Source organism: Chelmon rostratus, chromosome 23 (genome assembly GCF_017976325.1).
Source record: "Chelmon rostratus isolate fCheRos1 chromosome 23, fCheRos1.pri, whole genome shotgun sequence".
Classification (NCBI taxonomy): domain Eukaryota; kingdom Metazoa; phylum Chordata; class Actinopteri; order Chaetodontiformes; family Chaetodontidae; genus Chelmon; species Chelmon rostratus.
The window spans coordinates 10,859,758-10,877,914 of NC_055680.1; the positions used below are offsets into that span (position 1 = coordinate 10,859,758).

General features: G+C 44.1%; 3 protein-coding genes across 3 annotated transcripts; 1 reads left to right on the forward strand and 2 right to left on the reverse strand.

Annotated features, from left to right (window-relative positions):
* Positions 1–66: 66 nt before the first annotated feature.
* Positions 67–7,247, reverse strand: LOC121626953. The gene is made up of 20 exons (XM_041965708.1): positions 7,193–7,247; positions 6,825–6,952; positions 6,616–6,753; positions 6,474–6,542; positions 6,218–6,388; positions 6,044–6,140; positions 5,752–5,960; positions 5,332–5,482; positions 5,060–5,268; positions 4,847–4,967; positions 4,563–4,768; positions 4,344–4,461; positions 4,090–4,262; positions 3,862–3,956; positions 3,675–3,784; positions 3,415–3,588; positions 1,886–1,923; positions 1,660–1,792; positions 1,494–1,582; positions 67–954 (listed from the first exon to the last, which is right to left on the reverse strand). The coding sequence occupies exons 1-20, from the start codon at positions 7,245–7,247 to the stop codon at positions 67–69; spliced, it is 3,372 nt and encodes a 1,123-aa protein (XP_041821642.1).
* A 718-nt stretch (positions 7,248–7,965) lies between these two features.
* LOC121626954 lies at positions 7,966–12,158 on the forward strand. The gene is made up of 19 exons (XM_041965709.1): positions 7,966–7,988; positions 8,078–8,133; positions 8,204–8,293; positions 8,624–8,751; positions 8,858–8,998; positions 9,071–9,133; positions 9,263–9,433; positions 9,553–9,649; positions 9,722–9,939; positions 10,041–10,191; positions 10,257–10,465; positions 10,580–10,697; positions 10,781–10,986; positions 11,088–11,205; positions 11,288–11,460; positions 11,540–11,637; positions 11,715–11,833; positions 11,905–12,026; positions 12,129–12,158. Exons 1-19 carry the CDS (start codon positions 7,966–7,968, stop codon positions 12,156–12,158), a joined length of 2,331 nt encoding a protein of 776 aa, XP_041821643.1.
* Positions 12,159–13,659: 1,501 nt separating this feature from the next.
* On the reverse strand, positions 13,660–17,843 carry LOC121626955. The gene is made up of 19 exons (XM_041965710.1): positions 17,821–17,843; positions 17,677–17,732; positions 17,514–17,603; positions 17,256–17,380; positions 16,952–17,092; positions 16,805–16,876; positions 16,522–16,692; positions 16,272–16,368; positions 15,963–16,180; positions 15,600–15,750; positions 15,326–15,534; positions 15,126–15,243; positions 14,837–15,042; positions 14,618–14,735; positions 14,363–14,535; positions 14,186–14,283; positions 13,990–14,108; positions 13,797–13,918; positions 13,660–13,689 (listed from the first exon to the last, which is right to left on the reverse strand). The coding sequence occupies exons 1-19, from the start codon at positions 17,841–17,843 to the stop codon at positions 13,660–13,662; spliced, it is 2,337 nt and encodes a 778-aa protein (XP_041821644.1).
* Between the last annotated feature and the right edge of the window lie 314 nt (positions 17,844–18,157).

Below are 18,157 nucleotides of genomic sequence, written 5' to 3' on the forward strand. Positions count from 1 at the left end.
TAGTTGTTTCCATAATGAGAACAGGGTAGCAAAAAAAAACAAAACACGTACACTGGGTGTTGGATATCACTGCATGATATCCAACACTCCCATGTCTCCGAGGCTCAGGAGGACATGCAAAGCGTCTCCCTCGGAGTCAGAGAGTGTCTGTTCCTTCACCTCTGTAAAATATCCAGAGACACTGGATCTGCTCTTTGCCTCCGAGTCTGGGAACAATGAAGGCAGCCTCAGAGGTAAACATGACGCCAAATCCTGCTCACGAACTGGCAGGTGAACGTTATCAACTTTCCTTCCCTCTGCAAATACAAAATCCCCCCAGCCTGGCTCTCCAGATTCCCAGACACAGCTAAAGCTGACGTCTTTTGAGTTTTGGGTACAGTCAGTAGTTACTGCTGAAGGCAGAGTCTCAGATCCTTGATGCTGGTGTGGCAGAGTATCAGGAAGTGTTGCTCCTGATTTATTGTGGTTTTGGTCCCAGATTTGGTCCATCTCCATCAGGCTCAATAGGGTGTTAGCTGCCTCAATCTCCGTATCTGGCCAGCATCTTCCCTGCTGCAACTGAGTTTGCAAACTGGCCTGTCTTGGATGCTGCACATCACTACAGAGGGGCTTGTACACATCGTCACCAGAGGTAGAGTCCGTAGGTTCTGAGTGACTAAGCAACGCGATGGGGTTCAAGTCCAGTTGTGGAGCAGTAACAGTCATATCACTCTGTATAGGGTCTTGGTGGTGCAGTTTCAGGAGGTTGGTAATGGCCTGGTCCTCCTCCTGGGTAAGCTGGAGGACGGCCCGGCTTGCCCAAACTGGAGGCTGGAGGGTATTTATTTCAAAGGTGAGGCTGCCCAGATCCATCATGGGGTGTGGTCCAGTTCTGAATGGATCTGGACGGGCTGGTGGGGCCACGCAGGCGGACATAACTGGTGGTGGAGTGTCGAGCTGAAAGCAATCGATGACCTGATGGAAATAAAAGAGGGTGGAAAGAAATATTAATAGAGGCCTTAATTGGAAGATGGAAGAGAAAATGAAGTCTAATCATGAGACCACAGCTGCTGTGGTTTTCAGTGCATGATTCATACCAAGGAGATGAGATACAGAGATGATGAGGCCTAAGCTGAGTCTAATCTACTGGGGCTCAGTTGCAACCTCAGCATGTGGTTTAGGATAATAGGATAAACATTTTCTTACTATCTGACCTCTTCGTTTTCTGTTTCATTTCCTGCACCCCTATCCAATGAATTTGTGACTTTTTGATGCGTTAGCAAATTGTAATCATCACAGGTCTCCTGGGAAAGTTTGCTGTAAAATGAAAGGCTGATGGCTGATACTATGTCTTGACTGGCAAAACAAACCGCCTCCTGCTTCACTCTTAGTCTCAATTTCCTTCCAGCCCCCTGGTCAGGGTCTGAGCTCTGTCTGACAGGACTGAGCCCATCTTATTAAATGTTCTCTTCTGTCTGAGCCCCTCCACAAACCCCACCCTGTCACACCCTCACCATCAACTCACTGCCCATGTTGTGGATCCTCCTCCCTCGGCTCATGCTGGGATCAGAGTAGAAAAGCTCTGCGGGGATGATGGCATGGACTGGAGGGAGGACAGTGAGTCAGAGGGTTGGCACAGCTGGGCGAAGCTTTGAAACGTATGTGGCGGAACTGACTCACCTGGCTGGTTGTAGCAGCCCGTGTGACGGTGCGCAAAGTCTGCAGCCATGTACAGAGGCAGGAAAGAGGGGTGGTGCAGGGTCCTGTTGGAGATGGGAGGGAGGGTTGGCTGCCTGGACCCCTGAAAATGATGCTGAAAATGAGACACACCGTGCAGACTGCTTTGCCTACAACTTCTGTCGTAGTCCGTAAACTTTGTGCTAGAGAGCGAAAAGTGAAAACTCACGACACAGTGTCCTTCTTTGTAGCTCATGGTTGACTTTTCTGTTGGTTGAAGAGAGTAAAAAGCGGCATATAGCTTGTTCCATTACATGCTGGTGTCAGAAGAGGCTAAAAGTCACAAATTAACAGCCGCTGTCATGTCTATGCTAGCACCTAGCTAGCGCCCCCTGCTGGTTCACTTAAGAAACCCCGTGCTTTTGACTGATGAGCGTTAATGAAACGAATAAAGTTTTTTTTTGTTTGTTTTTTACGAACGAAGCTAAATGTTGTCTAGGAGAAACATGGCAGGTGGAAACATTTTTTTCACGCACTGGTCAATTTTAAGAAAAATTTGGGGCATTTATTTCTTAAAACATTTTTAAGATTAGAGGAAAAAAAGCATTTCAGTGTTTCTTGTTGTTCAGATTTCTGTTCTGGACATTGATGCAAATTGCCTCATATCTAATAGATTTCATTCATATGCATATTTAAACAACACATTTCAGAAAATGTAATATTAGCGTGAACATGTCCTTGTATAAGTTCTTTTTAGATATACAAACACTGACATTTCCCCCCTCTCAAACTATAGAATAATTTGCTCCTGTAGTTGTGTCCTTGAATTTCATAACAGCTGTACAGTTGTTGGAACTCTGTCAAACTGGATTACAGCAGCATCATTCGTGTGTAAGAATAGTCCACAACAGATGATTTCCTACATTTAAAAGTTGACTTAGAAATATACATTGGTCCCTTCTATAAGGTCATCATCTATACAATTTAGTTTTAGCAATTTCTAGCCGGTAGAGATGCAGACAAAACTTAGTTTGTGTTCATTAATCATTAATCTGCAGGATAATTGTTAAATACAGTTGCCAGATTATGTAATGGAATAAGACACATTTTCCTCTGACAGCATGAAGTAGCAAAAGTATATACACAAGTGCTTGAAATTTGCTTTAAGATACTTAACATTCAATTTCAGGGCTTTCACTTGACTTGACATATTGGTGCTGTAGTGGATAAATCAGCAATAGACTAATATCTTCCAAATACCCTTTATTCACAAAGGTAATTAGTTTAGTTGGTCTGCAGAGCAACCGAGTACACACAGGAAGTCAGATCTTTTGCTGTTTTGTTTTAAATAAAATCTAAGCCTATTCTCTAAATTTAAATGAGATGCATGAACGTGTGATATTACACAGCGATACACTCGCTGTCCATATTAGACTTGGGTCGTTTCAAACTCCAGGCCATTGTAACCTAGGCTTATGGCCAAGGTGTCAATTTGTCTGGCAGTGCTACAGTGTTCAAAGTTCAGTGAATGTACAGAGTGAATGTTTACATTACTGTGTGTAGGTGTGGGACACATCTACACAATACAAAAGACAGTTTTAATAAACAGCTTTATTAAATTTCAAATTGCTTAAAAAAACATTTCCTTCAAATGTGGGCAGCATCCACTTTAGGTTGGGATGATACTGTCACTCCTGTGAAGACACGCCAAACAATAATGAGCAAAGTGAGACCTTACCCCTTACATAGGAATCTTACCGGTCAAATTCACACCTTTTCTAATGCCACTGAAGAGATTAGGAACCCGAGAAACTTTAATGTAGCGAGCGGGTGGGTGTACGGCAGGTAGGAATGCAACCATTCCAGCTGGTCTTTTAGTAGTAGGTCTGGTTTGAAGTGCTGCAGTGGGCTTGATGGTGGGACTCTGCAGACCTACAGCGCAGAGACAACAGATGTTCAAAATCAAAATATGGTGAGTGAGAACTAGTCATATCCAGCAGATGAACAAACCACTGTACCTGCTGTGGTGTGGATGATGCTGCCGAAACCAGCTGAGTCAGACTCAAACCTGTACACTGAGAAAAGGCGATAGAGACCAGCCAGAGGATACGTACACTGTACTGTCACCCTGCAAGGCAAGAGAACAACTTGAAGATACGGCATTAGATTGGCGGCTGCAGTATTGCCAAATAATTCGACACATACCTCTCAGTAGCATCATTAAAAACTCCCTTGTTCATACTGAGGTACTTCTTGCTGTAGAAAATCTCATTGTGATACGTCACATTTTCCTTGCCAAGCTAAAAAGGTGCAAACAAGGGCACATTTAGCATCGTCATTGTTCAGTCAGTCATTAATGTGAGGGGAAGTACAGAGAGGATTCAAGTCTCATATTTCCAGGGTTGATAGTTTTACATTAGCAAGCAGCAATACCATGACTGTGGATCCACAGCTGTTGAGTGGAAAAGAGAAGAGAGCTCTGGTGCCGTCTGCCTCTTTGGGTCCACAGTATTTGTCTCTCAGGTTGGTTCTAGCAGGAAGTCCTCCACTTGGGATGACCAGAGACAAGTCCGCCACCACCGTCATCCTCCCGTCAGTTGAACACACTACAGAGAAATGCATTTAGCATGTGTTATTACATGCAAGACCCCACCTGCTCTCAACAGTACAGAACAGGAATTTCTTACTAATGAGTTCAGTAGTAGTGAATGGACAAGTCTTCACAGTGGAGCTCTGGACCTGTGATGTTTCACGATCCCGCACAAGGATCTCAAAAGTGCCCAAGAATCCCTTCAAAGTAACATCCTGTAAAACACATGCAGCGTCGTCATTGAGCTCCATCCTCAAGGCAACTGACACGCTACAAACAAGATTTTAATGTTCCAATGAGTCATTTCTCATGTCACCTTGTACTCGTAGCCATCAGTGAAGAGCGGCACATCGAGCAGCAGACTCTGGCTGTCATTGCTCATGATGTAGCCGTGCTGGGCTGCCAGCTCTGATGTCAGCGGGTCTGAGCCGATCCCGATCTCCCACAGGTAATCGAAAGGGCGGTGGTCCAGTTTGAAGCTGATCCCAGACTCAGAACAAACGGCATCAAAGGTTGGAGGAGCTGTGAGCACAGGACAGTGGGTCACTCTGCTCACCATTTATACAAATAGTAATGACAATTTAAAAAAGAATGACTTACAGACATCTGTGAACAATGCCCCAATAGATGCTAGGTGGTAATAAGACTTGTTTTCAGGCAAAACAGTAAGTGTGTAGTTGATTTCCAGCCTATACTGAAGAAGTGCATCTTCTTTAGAGAACTAGGAGGAAAAAAATAAAATCATGAGTCCAGACAGTTTACAGGAGCAAAATGTGGTAGACATAAGTCAGCCTACTTCAAAAGACCTTTTACCTGCTGTATGACAACAGGGTCGTCAAAAGGCACCTTCAGAGTGTAGCCATGAGTGTTGTTGGGATGAGCAACTTTTGTGATTGTGTGGCTGCTTGCATTTGGAAAGGGCACTGTACATTCATGTTCATTCAAATGAACAACAGTCAACTGAACGTCTTCAGGGATGTCACCAAGGTAGACAGTGAACATGTGTTCCTCAAGAACTGTTCCTGAAATGAAGAGCCATTCAGATTATGGTTGCATCAACTTGACAAGTGTCATTAGAGACTTACGGTTTTCAGTGAAAACAGGGCGTGGCAGAAGGGGAGTGGCCAGCGTCCTGTGGAATCGGATCCTGGTCTCAACATGATCCTCGTCCACCAGGATTTGCTCCAAGTAGAGATGAAAGACATAAAACTCGTAGAGATCCCCAGACACAAAGCTCTGCAACAGATACATGTAGTTTGAGGGTACAGTTCAGATATGCTGCTAGATTCTTATGTCTCTTGACTGTTCTTTATACATTATGCTGCCAGATTAAAATAAACCAATGCACCATATACTGACTGGCCCTAAATTACACTCCTTGATAAAAATGTTTAATGCAGCATGAACACCCCTTTGTCTCCATCATTGCCAAATTATTTTACAGTGACCAAGACGAGTTGGGCAAGAGTTACTGTCCCAATTTGTGGACCTTGGATGGCTCTGACCTTCCTGTATCCACCATCAGCGTTGTAGGGGATGCTGATCTGGACTGTGGTGTTGTGCTTCTCCACAATGTAGCCTCTCTCCTCTGCAACTGGCTGCTCCACAAGTTCCCCATCAAGTCCAATATTGATCTGTGAGCTGTCAAGACCTGGGTACAGCACCTCTGGAGTCTCCCACACCATGTAGCCGCTGTCATCATATGATGCTTCATCTGTTGAAGAGACACCAATATTGCAATTTAAACTGTAAATTCTTTTGTGACATGCAACTGCAGCAAATAACAGTCATACTGACACATGGAGCAGGCAGCCACCAGGTCCACCATGAGGACAACCCAGCCTTGTCTGGAGAACACAGTTGCATGGACCACCTCTACTGGAACACCATTCACCTGGAGAGAGAGACTCAGTCAAAACCTGCTTTAGACTGAATGTTTTACAACACAGAAATTATGCATCAGTGATTTACCTCAGTGCTGAATGAGTCAGGTTGTCCATATGGTGTACGAAACACAAGCCTTCCATCTGTCAAGTGAAACACATAACCTTGCTTACGAGCTTCAGAGAGGTTCATGGGCGGCAACTGCTCCGCCGCTCTCTGAAACATCACCTGCCAGTCCGAAGTGGTGGAACTATGTGCCTGGAAAGACATTGAAAGTCGACATAAGGAGATGGCAGTCAACATCAAAGTGAGAAACTCATTCAGCAGTGATTTGAAAACATACAGGTTTGAGGGCATTCCAGTCATCCATCTTTGTCCCAGATGTACAGGTGACTTCACTCCTCACAGACACCTGGAAAGAAACCAGAATTATTGAACATCTGAAACTATCCCATAAGTAAAAGAAGTAATCCTACCAAGCTTACTTCCATGTAGTTGGCCTCACAGGTGACCTCTCTGGGGGACCAGGGGAGAGTGGGAGAACAGGTCTTGTTCAAGGCATACGTAACCTCATTTCCTTGTGTTACAATAAGGTTAAACCTGAAGGTGAACACCTCGTCATCCTGAAAGACCCCATAACATAAAGTTATGCAAAATCACTGAACCTCATAATTCTAATGCTGTTTGTACATACTTTGTTGTCAGTGTGACAGCTGAGATAAGACGCTCGGAGCTCCACATGGCCCTGTAGAGGGACAACACTAATGATGTAGCCACACTTTGCTGCATACCCCTCAGTGATGGGGTACACACCTGTCTCATCTGGAAGAGAAATATTACATTAGTAACAAGGCGCACTTTACTCAAACCTGTTCAAATTCAAAAAAGTAGAGTTTCTTATAGAAAGTACAACAGGTGATTGGTCATTGATTAAATGCACTATATGTACATAAAATTCCTACAATTACTTCCCTCAAAGCACATGTCAGCATAGCCCTGTTTTAGACAGTGGCAGTCCAAACACCTTTACACAACATCATGATACAGCTGTGCATAACTTACCAACAGCCTCAAAGCGAGGTTCCTCCCCAGTGAAGGAGAGATCAACAGCTATCATGAAGTAACGATCATGACACTCAATGTCAAGAACTCCTGTGTGCACAAAGAAGTTAAGGTCAAAAATATCGACACCTTATTAGTGACTGTAGGTAAGCCAGTATTTTAATTACCATTGGGAATGCCAGTGCATTTTGCAGTTGACCACACAGACAGGATTAAGGCCACGCTGTAAACAAAAGAATGTGTCACTTGCATGCAAAATTGTCAGCACAAAGAAAACTTAATAGCCTGTAAGTTCCCACCAAAACAACTTACCCAAGGCAAAACCTAAGAGCCATAACCACTGATGTGTTGGCAGTGTCTGAAGCTAGCCGAGCTGCTAGCAAACTACACCTGCTAACCAATAGAAGGTGAAGTGATACACTTGGTATATCCTGGCCAAACCATGTGGCTCTGTCTCCTACGCCAGCTTTTATAAATCCATTTCTTGACTCATGAGGTTGAAAGGAGGGCAACTCTAATCTCATCAGCTGCAACTGATTCAAAGATGGCTTTGATTGCTAATGAGCTGCACATGTGGCTGCAACACCTGAGAGCCTCTGGCTGGTCGGTGAATAAACTGACTTATAAAAGCTGGTGTAGCAGACACCCCCATATGGTGACAGTTTGGCCAGGAGATATATCAAGCAAGTGGTTCACTTTAGCTTGTGTTGGTTTGCAGGTGTAGTTTGCTAGCAGCTAGGCTAGCTTTAGACACTACCAGCACATCAGTGGCTATGGCTCTTGGGTTTTGCATTTGGTAAGAGGTTTTCAGGGTCATTTACATAGTATTAGTTGCAACTGGTTCATCCATATATTTGTAATTTTACATATGCGTTTGTCTTACAGTGTGGCCTTGCTCCTGTCTCTGTGGGCAACTGCAAAGTGTAATCAGATTTCCAATGGTAAGAACTGAAATGTTTGCTTATAGGCTTACAATAATTATGAGCCATTTTGACACATTTGTTCATGCAGGAGTTGTTCGTATGGAGTGTCGTGATCGCTTCCTCATGATAGCTGTTGATCTCTCCTTCACTGGGACTGAATCCCACTTTGAGGCTGTCGGTAAGTCCTGCACTGCTTCATCACTCACTACAAAGGGGATCAACAAACATGTGCCATATGTGATGTAGAACACTGCAGTTACTTCCAACCAGTTTGATTCCACTGACAATAGGGGAGAAGGGGAAATTACCAGGTGTGTTCAGTTGAAAGTGCTTACACCTGAGCCACAGTGGCTCTTGAACCTTTGTGTCTTTAGCCAGTTAAGCCTGAATGATCATGTTTCAGTGTCTTGCTCTATGTATATTGAGCAAGTTAAGCTGATAGTTCACTGAAGTAAAAAGTGCAAGAACAGTTTTGGTACAGATGAAGACTAATATGATTTTCCTCCAGATGAGACGGGTGTGTACCCTATCACTGAGCATTATGCTGCAATGCATGGCTACACTGTCAGCATTCATCCTCTGCTGGGCCATGTGGTACTACGAGCCTCTTACTTCAGCAGTCACACTGACAACAAAGTATGTACAAATGGCATTTACTAGCCACCTAACTCCCACAAAGATTAGGTACTCTTCAGTCCATAGGAGTTAGAAATCTGACACCTTATTTGATGTGATCTTTTAGGATGACAAAGTGTTCATATTCAACTTCAACCTGATTGCAACACATGAAGGAAATCAGGTTGCCTTTGCTTTGAACAAGACCTGTTCTCCCACTCTCCCCTGGTCTGCCAGAGAGGTTACCTGTGAGGCCAACTACATGGAAGTAAGCTTAACTTCATTTGTAATGTGTCACTAAAGCCTAATCAGAAGCTTTCTAACCCCGATTTCTCTGCAGGTGTCTGTGAGGAGTGACGTGGCCTGTCCGACTGGGACAAAGAAAGATGACTGGGATGCTGCAGTCCAAACTGCATGTTTGATATTACCTTCTGGGAAATCTGGAATTTGTCATGTGGAATAGCATAACATGCTATTATATAAGCACATGCAGTGAAATTGCTTAAGGCTGTGCCTTCATTTGTCTTTCCAGGCCTATACCTCAGCTATCTCAGATTGGCAGGTGATGTTTCTGAGGGCAGAGCAGGAGATGGTGCCCATGAGCCTATCTGAAGCTCTGGAACAGGGCTATGCATTTGACTTGACAGACGGAAGGCTTGTATTTCGAACACCGTATGGACAACCTGACTCATTCAGTGTTGAGGTAAACAACTAATGCAAAATGTCATATTTGAAATTACTATTTTTTTTAAATATCAGCAACTTACAGTAATGTCTGTAAAGCTTAGTCCAAAACAGGCTTTGATTTGAGTCTCTCTCCAGGTGAATGGTGTTCCAGTAGAGGTGGTCCATGCAACTTTGTTCTCCAGACAGAGCTGGGTTGTCCTCATGGTGGACCTGGTGGCTGCTTGCTCCATACGTCAGTATTACAATCTTTCATTTGCTGTAATTTTATTTTTCCTGGTGATTAACATTGGTGTCACATCCACAGATGAAGGTTCATATGATGGAAGCGGCTACATGATGTGGCAGACTCCTAAGGTGCTGCACCCACTGGTGTCAGGTCCACATGAGACACAGTTCAACATCGGAGTCAATGGTGAACTTGTGGAGCAACCAGTTGCGCAGGAGAGAGGCTACATTCTGGAGAAACACAACAACACAGTCCAGATCAGCATCCCTGATAATGCTAAAGGAGGATACAGGAAGGTCAGAAGGTTTTAAAAATGTAGTCTTGGCAGTCAAAATCAGGATCAAATTTTGTGTGGTGGAGAACTCATTTACAGGAGACATGTGACATGTGTTTGCAGAGTTTAGTGTCTGGCGACCTCTACGAGTTCTACATCTTTGATCTCTACTTGGAGCAAATCTCAGTGGATGAGGATGGCATTGACACCAGGCTTCGCTTTCACAGGACACTGACAACTCCCATGCTGCCATGCCCTGTTTTCACTGAAAACCGTAAGTCTCTAATGCCACACTTGTCATGTTCATGCAACCATAATCTGAATGGCTCTTCATTTCAGGGACAGTTCTTGAACAGCACATGTTCACGGTCTACCTCGGAGATGTCCCTGCAGATGTCAAGTTGGCTGCTGTTCATTTGAATGAACATGAATGTACAGTGCCCTTTCCAAATGCAAGCAGCCACACAATCACAAAAGTTGCTCATCCCAACAACACTCATGGCTACACTCTGAAGGTGCCTTTTGATGACCCAGTTATCATAAAGCAGGTAAAAGGTCTCTCTGAATTTTATCCAGTGGCATCTTCAGATGTGATTCTGGTTTATACATGGAAACTTCATCCTGCTTGGCTCAATCAGAACTTTGTATTTTCTGTTTTCTAGTTCTCCAAAGAAGATGCAGCAATGCAGCTCAGGCTGGACATCAACTACACACTGATTGTTCTGCCTGAAAATGAAGCTTTTCACCACCTGGCATCAGTCGTGGCATTAACAGATGTCTGTAAGTCACCAACCTTATTTCTAGACTTGGTCAATCCTACGAGTGTAATGAAGCAGAGTTTATCCATTATCTTGTATTTACAGCTCCTCCAACCTTTGACGCCGTCTGTTCTGAGTCTGGGATCAGCTTCAAACTGGACCACCGCCCTTTCGATTACCTGTGGGAGATCGGGATCGGCTCAGACCCGCTGACATCAGAGCTGGCAGCCCAGCACGGCTACATCATGAGCAATGACAGCCAGAGTCTGCGGCTCGATGTGCCGCTCTTCACTGATGGCTACGAGTACAAGGTGACATGAGAAATGACTCATTGGAACAGTAAAATCTTGTTTGTAGCGTGTCAGTTGCCTTGAGGATGGAGCTCTGTGACGACGCTGCATGTGTTTTACAGGATGTTACTTTGAAGGGATTCTTGGGCACTTTTGAGATCCTTGTGCGGGATCGTGACACATCACAGGTCCAGAGCTCCACTGTGAAGACTTGTCCATTCACTACTACTGAACTCATTAGTAAGAACTTCCTCTTCTGTACTGTTGAGAGCAGGTGGGGTCTTGCATGTGATGACACGTGCTAAATGCATTTCTCTGTTAGTGTGTTCAACTGACGGGAGGATGACGGTGGTGGCGGACTTGTCTCTGGTCATCCCAAGTGGAGGACTTCCTGCTAGAACCAACCTGAGAGACAAATACTGTGGACCCAAAGAGGCAGACGGCACCAGAGCTCTCTTCTCTTTTCCACTCAACAGCTGTGGATCCACAGTCATGGTATTGCTGCTTGCTAATGTTAACTGTGAAACCATTGCACTCATTCCAGAAATTAAATCTATATATGCTTTTTGTCCAGCTCGGCAAGGACTATGTGACCTATGAAAACCAGATCTTCTTCAGCCAGCGTTTGCCTGCTCTGAAAAATCCAGCAGGATCCAGCAATGATATTGCCAGGTGTATCCTCAGCCCCAGCTTTTGTTTATTACCCCACCTGAGCTAGTCATAAGACTATGATCCCTCTTGTCTTGCAGGGTGACATTGCAGTGTACGTATCCTCTGGCTGGTCTCCATCGCCTCTTCTCCGTGTACAGGTTTGAGTCTGACACGGCTGGTGTGGGCCGCATTGTGCATTCTGCGCACTCCACTGAAGGTACGTGGTTCAACTGCAAAAACCACATCACTCAATATGTTGCATGCTGACTGTTTGGTCTTGTACTTCAGGTCTGCAGAGTCCCACCATGGAGCCCACGACAATGCTTCAACCGCCAGTGCCCACTACCAGACGCATCAGAAGACCTGTCTCAGTACGACCTGGCTACCAAGCCCCTGCTCAGTACATCAAAGTATCCAGCTTTCTACAGAATCTTTCTAAAAAAGGTTAGTACTTAAAAACCTTAAATCAAAACAGAATTTCTCAGTTCCTAAATCTTTTATTCTCTTCACAGGAGCTGGAGGATCTTCACAAGCCAGAGTAAATACTGCTGGATTTTGAAGGACTTAACATGTATTTTAACTGAATCTCAATAAATGTCTTTAAAAAAATATATACAAGCTGTTGCTTTCAATGTCAGGCTGAACATGAAAAGGACAAACACCTCTGTTGCATAGCTCATGACTTGAGAAAATCAGATTGGGAAGACAGTGTTGCACTGCCTAATTTTTGGATTACAGGTCTACTTCAATGTAGATACAGATCCACGTTCTGGTATATGGGGGGGACTGACCTTACGAGCTCCTCATCTCTAAATATGTAGCATGATTGGCTACCAGGTCACAACTTGAGTTCGGAAAGACACGCCACATTCAGCTCTGTTGGGGAAATTGCTCAATGTGAAGATGGCACCTCTGACCTGACAAATTTGCTTGTTGGATGAGCAAAGGCTACAATTTAGACTGCAAGTACTGGATCTCATTACATATGCACAAGTTCTGACTAGTGCCCCAGCAGCTAAGGCTGAGACTAGAATGTGTGATGGAAGCTACAAGTGAGTAGTGCCATCTGTAAAAGGTCTACAAATTCCAAGTAGCGGACAGTTGTACAAGTGGCCACAGATGCTGCCTGAATTGGTGCTTCAGTGTCTACCCATGAGTGCATTCCTTGTTACCAACTTACTGCACCAGCTTCTAAATCATGAGTTCAGAGGAATTATGCAAGACTGTATGAGGTGGCCCTGGTTGAACTACTGCATCAGGCAGACCCATAGTTTACATCTCATACAAGAGCATCTTGAACAAAGGTTAAAGCCTTCACTAATCAAACCATGGCATCTGAAACTGGTTTCTCTCTCATTTAAAGAACACCCATTGACTGTCATAACTTGGTGTCAATGAGTCACACACCCTTGGTACAATATGTAGATTAGGATGTGAAATTTGGCAGCCTTAAATTCTAATGATAAAAATGGAGGCTAATGTGAAAAGTGTACAAAACAGGTGGATATTACCACTTTAAGGATAATGTCCCACTGGTCACCTGGTAAAGAACCCCTCACAGGACACTTGAGCTACTGCCACAACTCCTGATCATGTTTCATGTGTGACCTAGTGAAATGTTAACCACAATATGTGAACTTTACATGAGATACCATCCAGTAAATACACTGACATTCAGTGGTAACTCATGGACAGTTTATCAATGCAGAACCAGACATTCCACAAACTTGTCAAAACCTGGTGCCCTTACCCACAATGCAACTGGACTGCCAACTGCAATTCAGTCACATTATGGTAATAGTGGCTACTGTGGAGTCTAGCAGAGATGAGGAGCAGGCTGTTTTACCAGGCTCTCATGTACTGAATTCCACATATGAACCTGCACAGAGCTTTAAGTGTGTAACTAGTCACATTGAGTGTGTCCTTAGATGTTCATGTCATGTTAAAGTTTCAATGACAACTCAAACGTTTAAGACAAATATTTATTAAGCTTTGTATTTTAAAATATATATATATATATATCTCACAGTCCAACATATGGTGTCACTTTGGCTTGTGATGATCTTCCAGCTCCTGTAAAGACAATTCAGCAACATTAAAACTAAATTCACATTTGACTAACTTTCTGATTTAAGAATCAACTAACTTTTCTGAGAAGACCTCTGTAGAAAGCTGGATACTTTAATGTACTGAGCAGGGGCTTGGTAGCCAGGTCGTACTGAGACAGGTCTTCTGATGCGTCTGGTAGTGGGCACTGGCGGTTGAAGCATTGTCGTGGGCTCCATGGTGGGACTCTGCAGACCTGAAGTACAAGACCAAACAGTCAGCATGCAACATAATGAGTGATGTGGTTTTTGCAGTTGAACCACGTACCTTCAGTGGAGTGCGCAGAATGCACAATGCGGCCCACACCAGCCGTGTCAGACTCAAACCTGTACACGGAGAAGAGGCGATGGAGACCAGCCAGAGGATACGTACACTGCAATGTCACCCTGCAAGACAAGAGGGATCATAGTCTTATGACTAGCTCAGGTGGGGTAATAAACAAAAGCTGGGGCTGAGGATACACCTGGCAATATCATTGCTGGATCCTGCTGGATTTTTCAGAGCAGGCAAACGCTGGCTGAAGAAGATCTGGTTTTCATAGGTCACATAGTCCTTGCCGAGCTGGACAAAAAGCATATATAAATTTAATTTCTGGAATGAGTGCAATGGTTTCACAGTTAACATTAGCAAGCAGCAATACCATGACTGTGGATCCACAGCTGTTGAGTGGAAAAGAGAAGAGAGCTCTGGTGCCGTCTGCCTCTTTGGGTCCACAGTATTTGTCTCTCAGGTTGGTTCTAGCAGGAAGTCCTCCACTTGGGATGACCAGAGACAAGTCCGCCAACACCGTCATCCTCCCGTCAGTTGAACACACTAACAGAGAAATGCATTTAGCACGTGTCATCACATGCAAGACCCCACCTGCTCTCAACAGTACAGAACAGGAAGTTCTTACTAATGAGTTCAGTAGTAGTGAATGGACAAGTCTTCACAGTGGAGCTCTGGACCTGTGATGTTTCACGATCCCGCACAAGGATCTCAAAAGTGCCCAAGAATCCCTTCAAAGTAACATCCTGTAAAACACATGCAGCGTCGTCACAGAGCTCCATCCTCAAGGCAACTGACACGCTACAAACAAGATTTTACTGTTCCAATGAGTCATTTCTCATGTCACCTTGTACTCGTAGCCATCAGTGAAGAGCGGCACATCGAGCAGCAGACTCTGGCTGTCATTGCTCATGATGTAGCCGTGCTGGGCTGCCAGCTCTGATGTCAGCGGGTCTGAGCCGATCCCGATCTCCCACAGGTAATCGAAAGGGCGGTGGTCCAGTTTGAAGCTGATCCCAGACTCAGAACAGACGGCGTCAAAGGTTGGAGGAGCTGTAAATACAAGATAATGGATAAACTCTGCTTCATTACACTCGTAGGATTGACCAAGTCTAGAAATAAGGTTGGTGACTTACAGACATCTGTTAATGCCACGACTGATGCCAGGTAGTGAAAAGCTTCATTTTCAGGCAGAACAATCAGTGTGTAGTTGATGTCCAGCCTGAGCTGCATTGCTGCATCTTCTTTGGAGAACTAGAAAACAGAAAATACAAAGTTCTGAAACCAGAATCACATCTGAAGATGCCACTGGATAAAATTCAAAGAGACCTTTTACCTGCTTTATGATAACTGGGTCATCAAAAGGCACCTTCAGAGTGTAGCCATGAGTGTTGTTGGGATGAGCAACTTTTGTGATTGTGTGGCTGCTTGCATTTGGAAAAGGCACTGTACATTCATGTTCATTCAAATGAACAGCAGCCAACTTAACATCTGCAGGGACATCTCCGAGGTAGACCGTGAACATGTGCTGTTCAAGAACTGTCCCTGAAATGAAGAGCCATTCAGATTATGGTTGCATGAACATGACAAGTGTGGCATTAGAGACTTACGGTTTTTAGTGAAAACAGAGCGTGGCAGCAAGGGAGTGGCCAGTGTCCTGTGAAAGCGAAGCCTGGTGTCAATGCCATCCTCATTCACTGAGATTTGCTCCAAGTAGAGATCAAAGATGTAGAACTCGTAGAGGTCGCCAGACACTAAACTCTGTAAAACAGATACAGGATGTTAAGAATCAGGTTTAACACGCCTCCTTCAGTGAATACCACAAAATGTGCTGCTAGATAAAACATTTTCTCTTAATACCAAAAGTACATTGTTAACACATGTCCTCACATGTCTCCTGTAAATGAGTTCACCACTGAACTATACATCTGATCCTGATTTTGACTGCCAAGACTACATCAGAACCTTCTGACCTTCCTGTATCCTCCTTTAGCATTATAAGGGATGCTGATCTGGACTGTGTTGTTGTGTTTCTCCACAATGTAGCCTCTCTCCTGCGCAACTGGCTGCTGCACAAGTTCACCATTGACGCAGATGTTGAACTGTGTCTCATGTGGACCCGACACCAGTGGGTGCAGCACCTTCGGAGTCTGCCACATCATGTAGCCGCTCTCATTATATGAACCTTCATCTGTGGACACGACACCAATGTTACAGCTTCAAGTAATGTTTATTGCAAAGGAAAAAAATAAGTACAGCAAATGAAAGATTTTAATACTGACGTATGGAGCAAGCAGCCACCAAGTCCACCATGAGGACAACCCAGCTCTGTCTGGAGAACAAAGTTGCATGGACCACCTCTACTGGAACACCATTCACCTGGAGAGAGACTCAAATCAAAGCCTGTTTTGGACTAAGCTTTTACAAAAAAAAAAAAAAACAAAAACAGTACAGGTAGCATATAACTACACTGAGGTTTCAAAGTATCATGAATTAGACAGCAAACCTCTCTTGCAAAGTTTGCATGTTTACCTCAGTACTGAATGAGTCAGGCTGTCCATATGGGGTTCGAAACAAAAGCCTTCCGTCTGTCAAGTCAAACACATAGCCCTGCTCGCGAGCTTCAGAGAGGGCCATGGGCATCAACTTCTCCCCGTCTCTGTGCAACATCACCTGCCAGTCTGAAGTAGCTGTGGCATATGTCTAAAAAGGGAATAATACTTTTGACTGTTGCATTTATTCTGTTATTCCAGCCATACATAAATGTGATTAGAATCAGCTTTAGCATTGTAACAGTACTCAAGTTGAAACATACAGGCTTTAGAGCAGCATTCCAGTCATCTTTCACTGTCTCAGATGGACAGGTGACTTCACTCCTCACAGACACCTGCAGAGGAACCAAGCTTGGTCAACAGTTAAACAACTGCCTGAACTTACTGTTACAACATGTAACCAAGCTTACTTCCATGTAGTTGGCCTCACAGGTGACCTCTCTGGGGGACCAGGGGAGAGTGGGAGAACAGGTCTTGTTCAAAGCATAGATGACCTCACTTCCCTCATGTGTTCCAATCAGGTTGAAGCTGAATGTGAACACTTTGTCATCCTGAAAGATCACATCAAATAAGTTGTATAAAAACATCTCAGGGTGTAAGAACTGCAACTCCTGAGCAATGTTTTGTTGCTGAAGGGAGACCACACCTAATTTCCATTTAGTTTGTACAGATAAATAAAAACCTTTTTATATGTTTTTATGCAGTTATACATACTTCGTTATTAGTGTGACAGCTGAAGTAAGAGGCTCGGAGCTCCACATGGTCTGGTGATAGGAGACCTACACTGTAGCCACACTCTGTTGCATACTTCTTAGTGATTGGGTATACACCTGTCTCGTCTGGAAGACAATCACTAGATATTAGACCCAGCACGTCTCTGCACCAGTCAAATTATGAATTTCATTATCAGGCCACACTCCTTTGACGATATTTCATTGTTGCCACTTTGGAATGAAGCAGTGCAGGACTTACCAACAGCCTCAAAGTGGGGTTCAGCCTCAGTGAAGGAGAGATCAACAGCTATCATGAAGAAGCGATCACGACACTCCATACGAACAACTCCTGCATGAACAAATGTGTCAAAATGGCTCATACTTCTTATTGTAAGCCTATAAGCAAACATTTCAATTCTTACCATTGCCAATGTGATCACACTTTGCAGTTGCCCACAGAGACAGGAGCAAGGCCACACTGTAAGACAAAAGCATTTATTTATTTCAAACATTCAGGCGCACTAATGGCAGCTAACACTATGTAAATGACCCTGAAAACCTCTTACCAAATGCAAAACCCAAGAGCCATAGCCACTGATGTGCTGGTAGTGTCTAAAGCTAGCCTAGCTGCTAGCAAACTACACCTGCAAACCAACACAAGCTGAAGTGAACCACTAGTTTGATATAATTCCTGGCCAAACTGTCACCTTGTGGTGCTGTCTGCTACAGCAGTTTATTCACCGACCAACCAGAGGCCCTCAGGTGTTACATCAACATGTGCAGCTCATTAGCAATCAGGCTATCTCCAGTTGACATTTCTCACAGCAGATGCAACAAATTATATTAACAATGGCTCATTTTCATTTCGATGTCACAGTAAGCCATGTCAGCGAAGCGGCATTG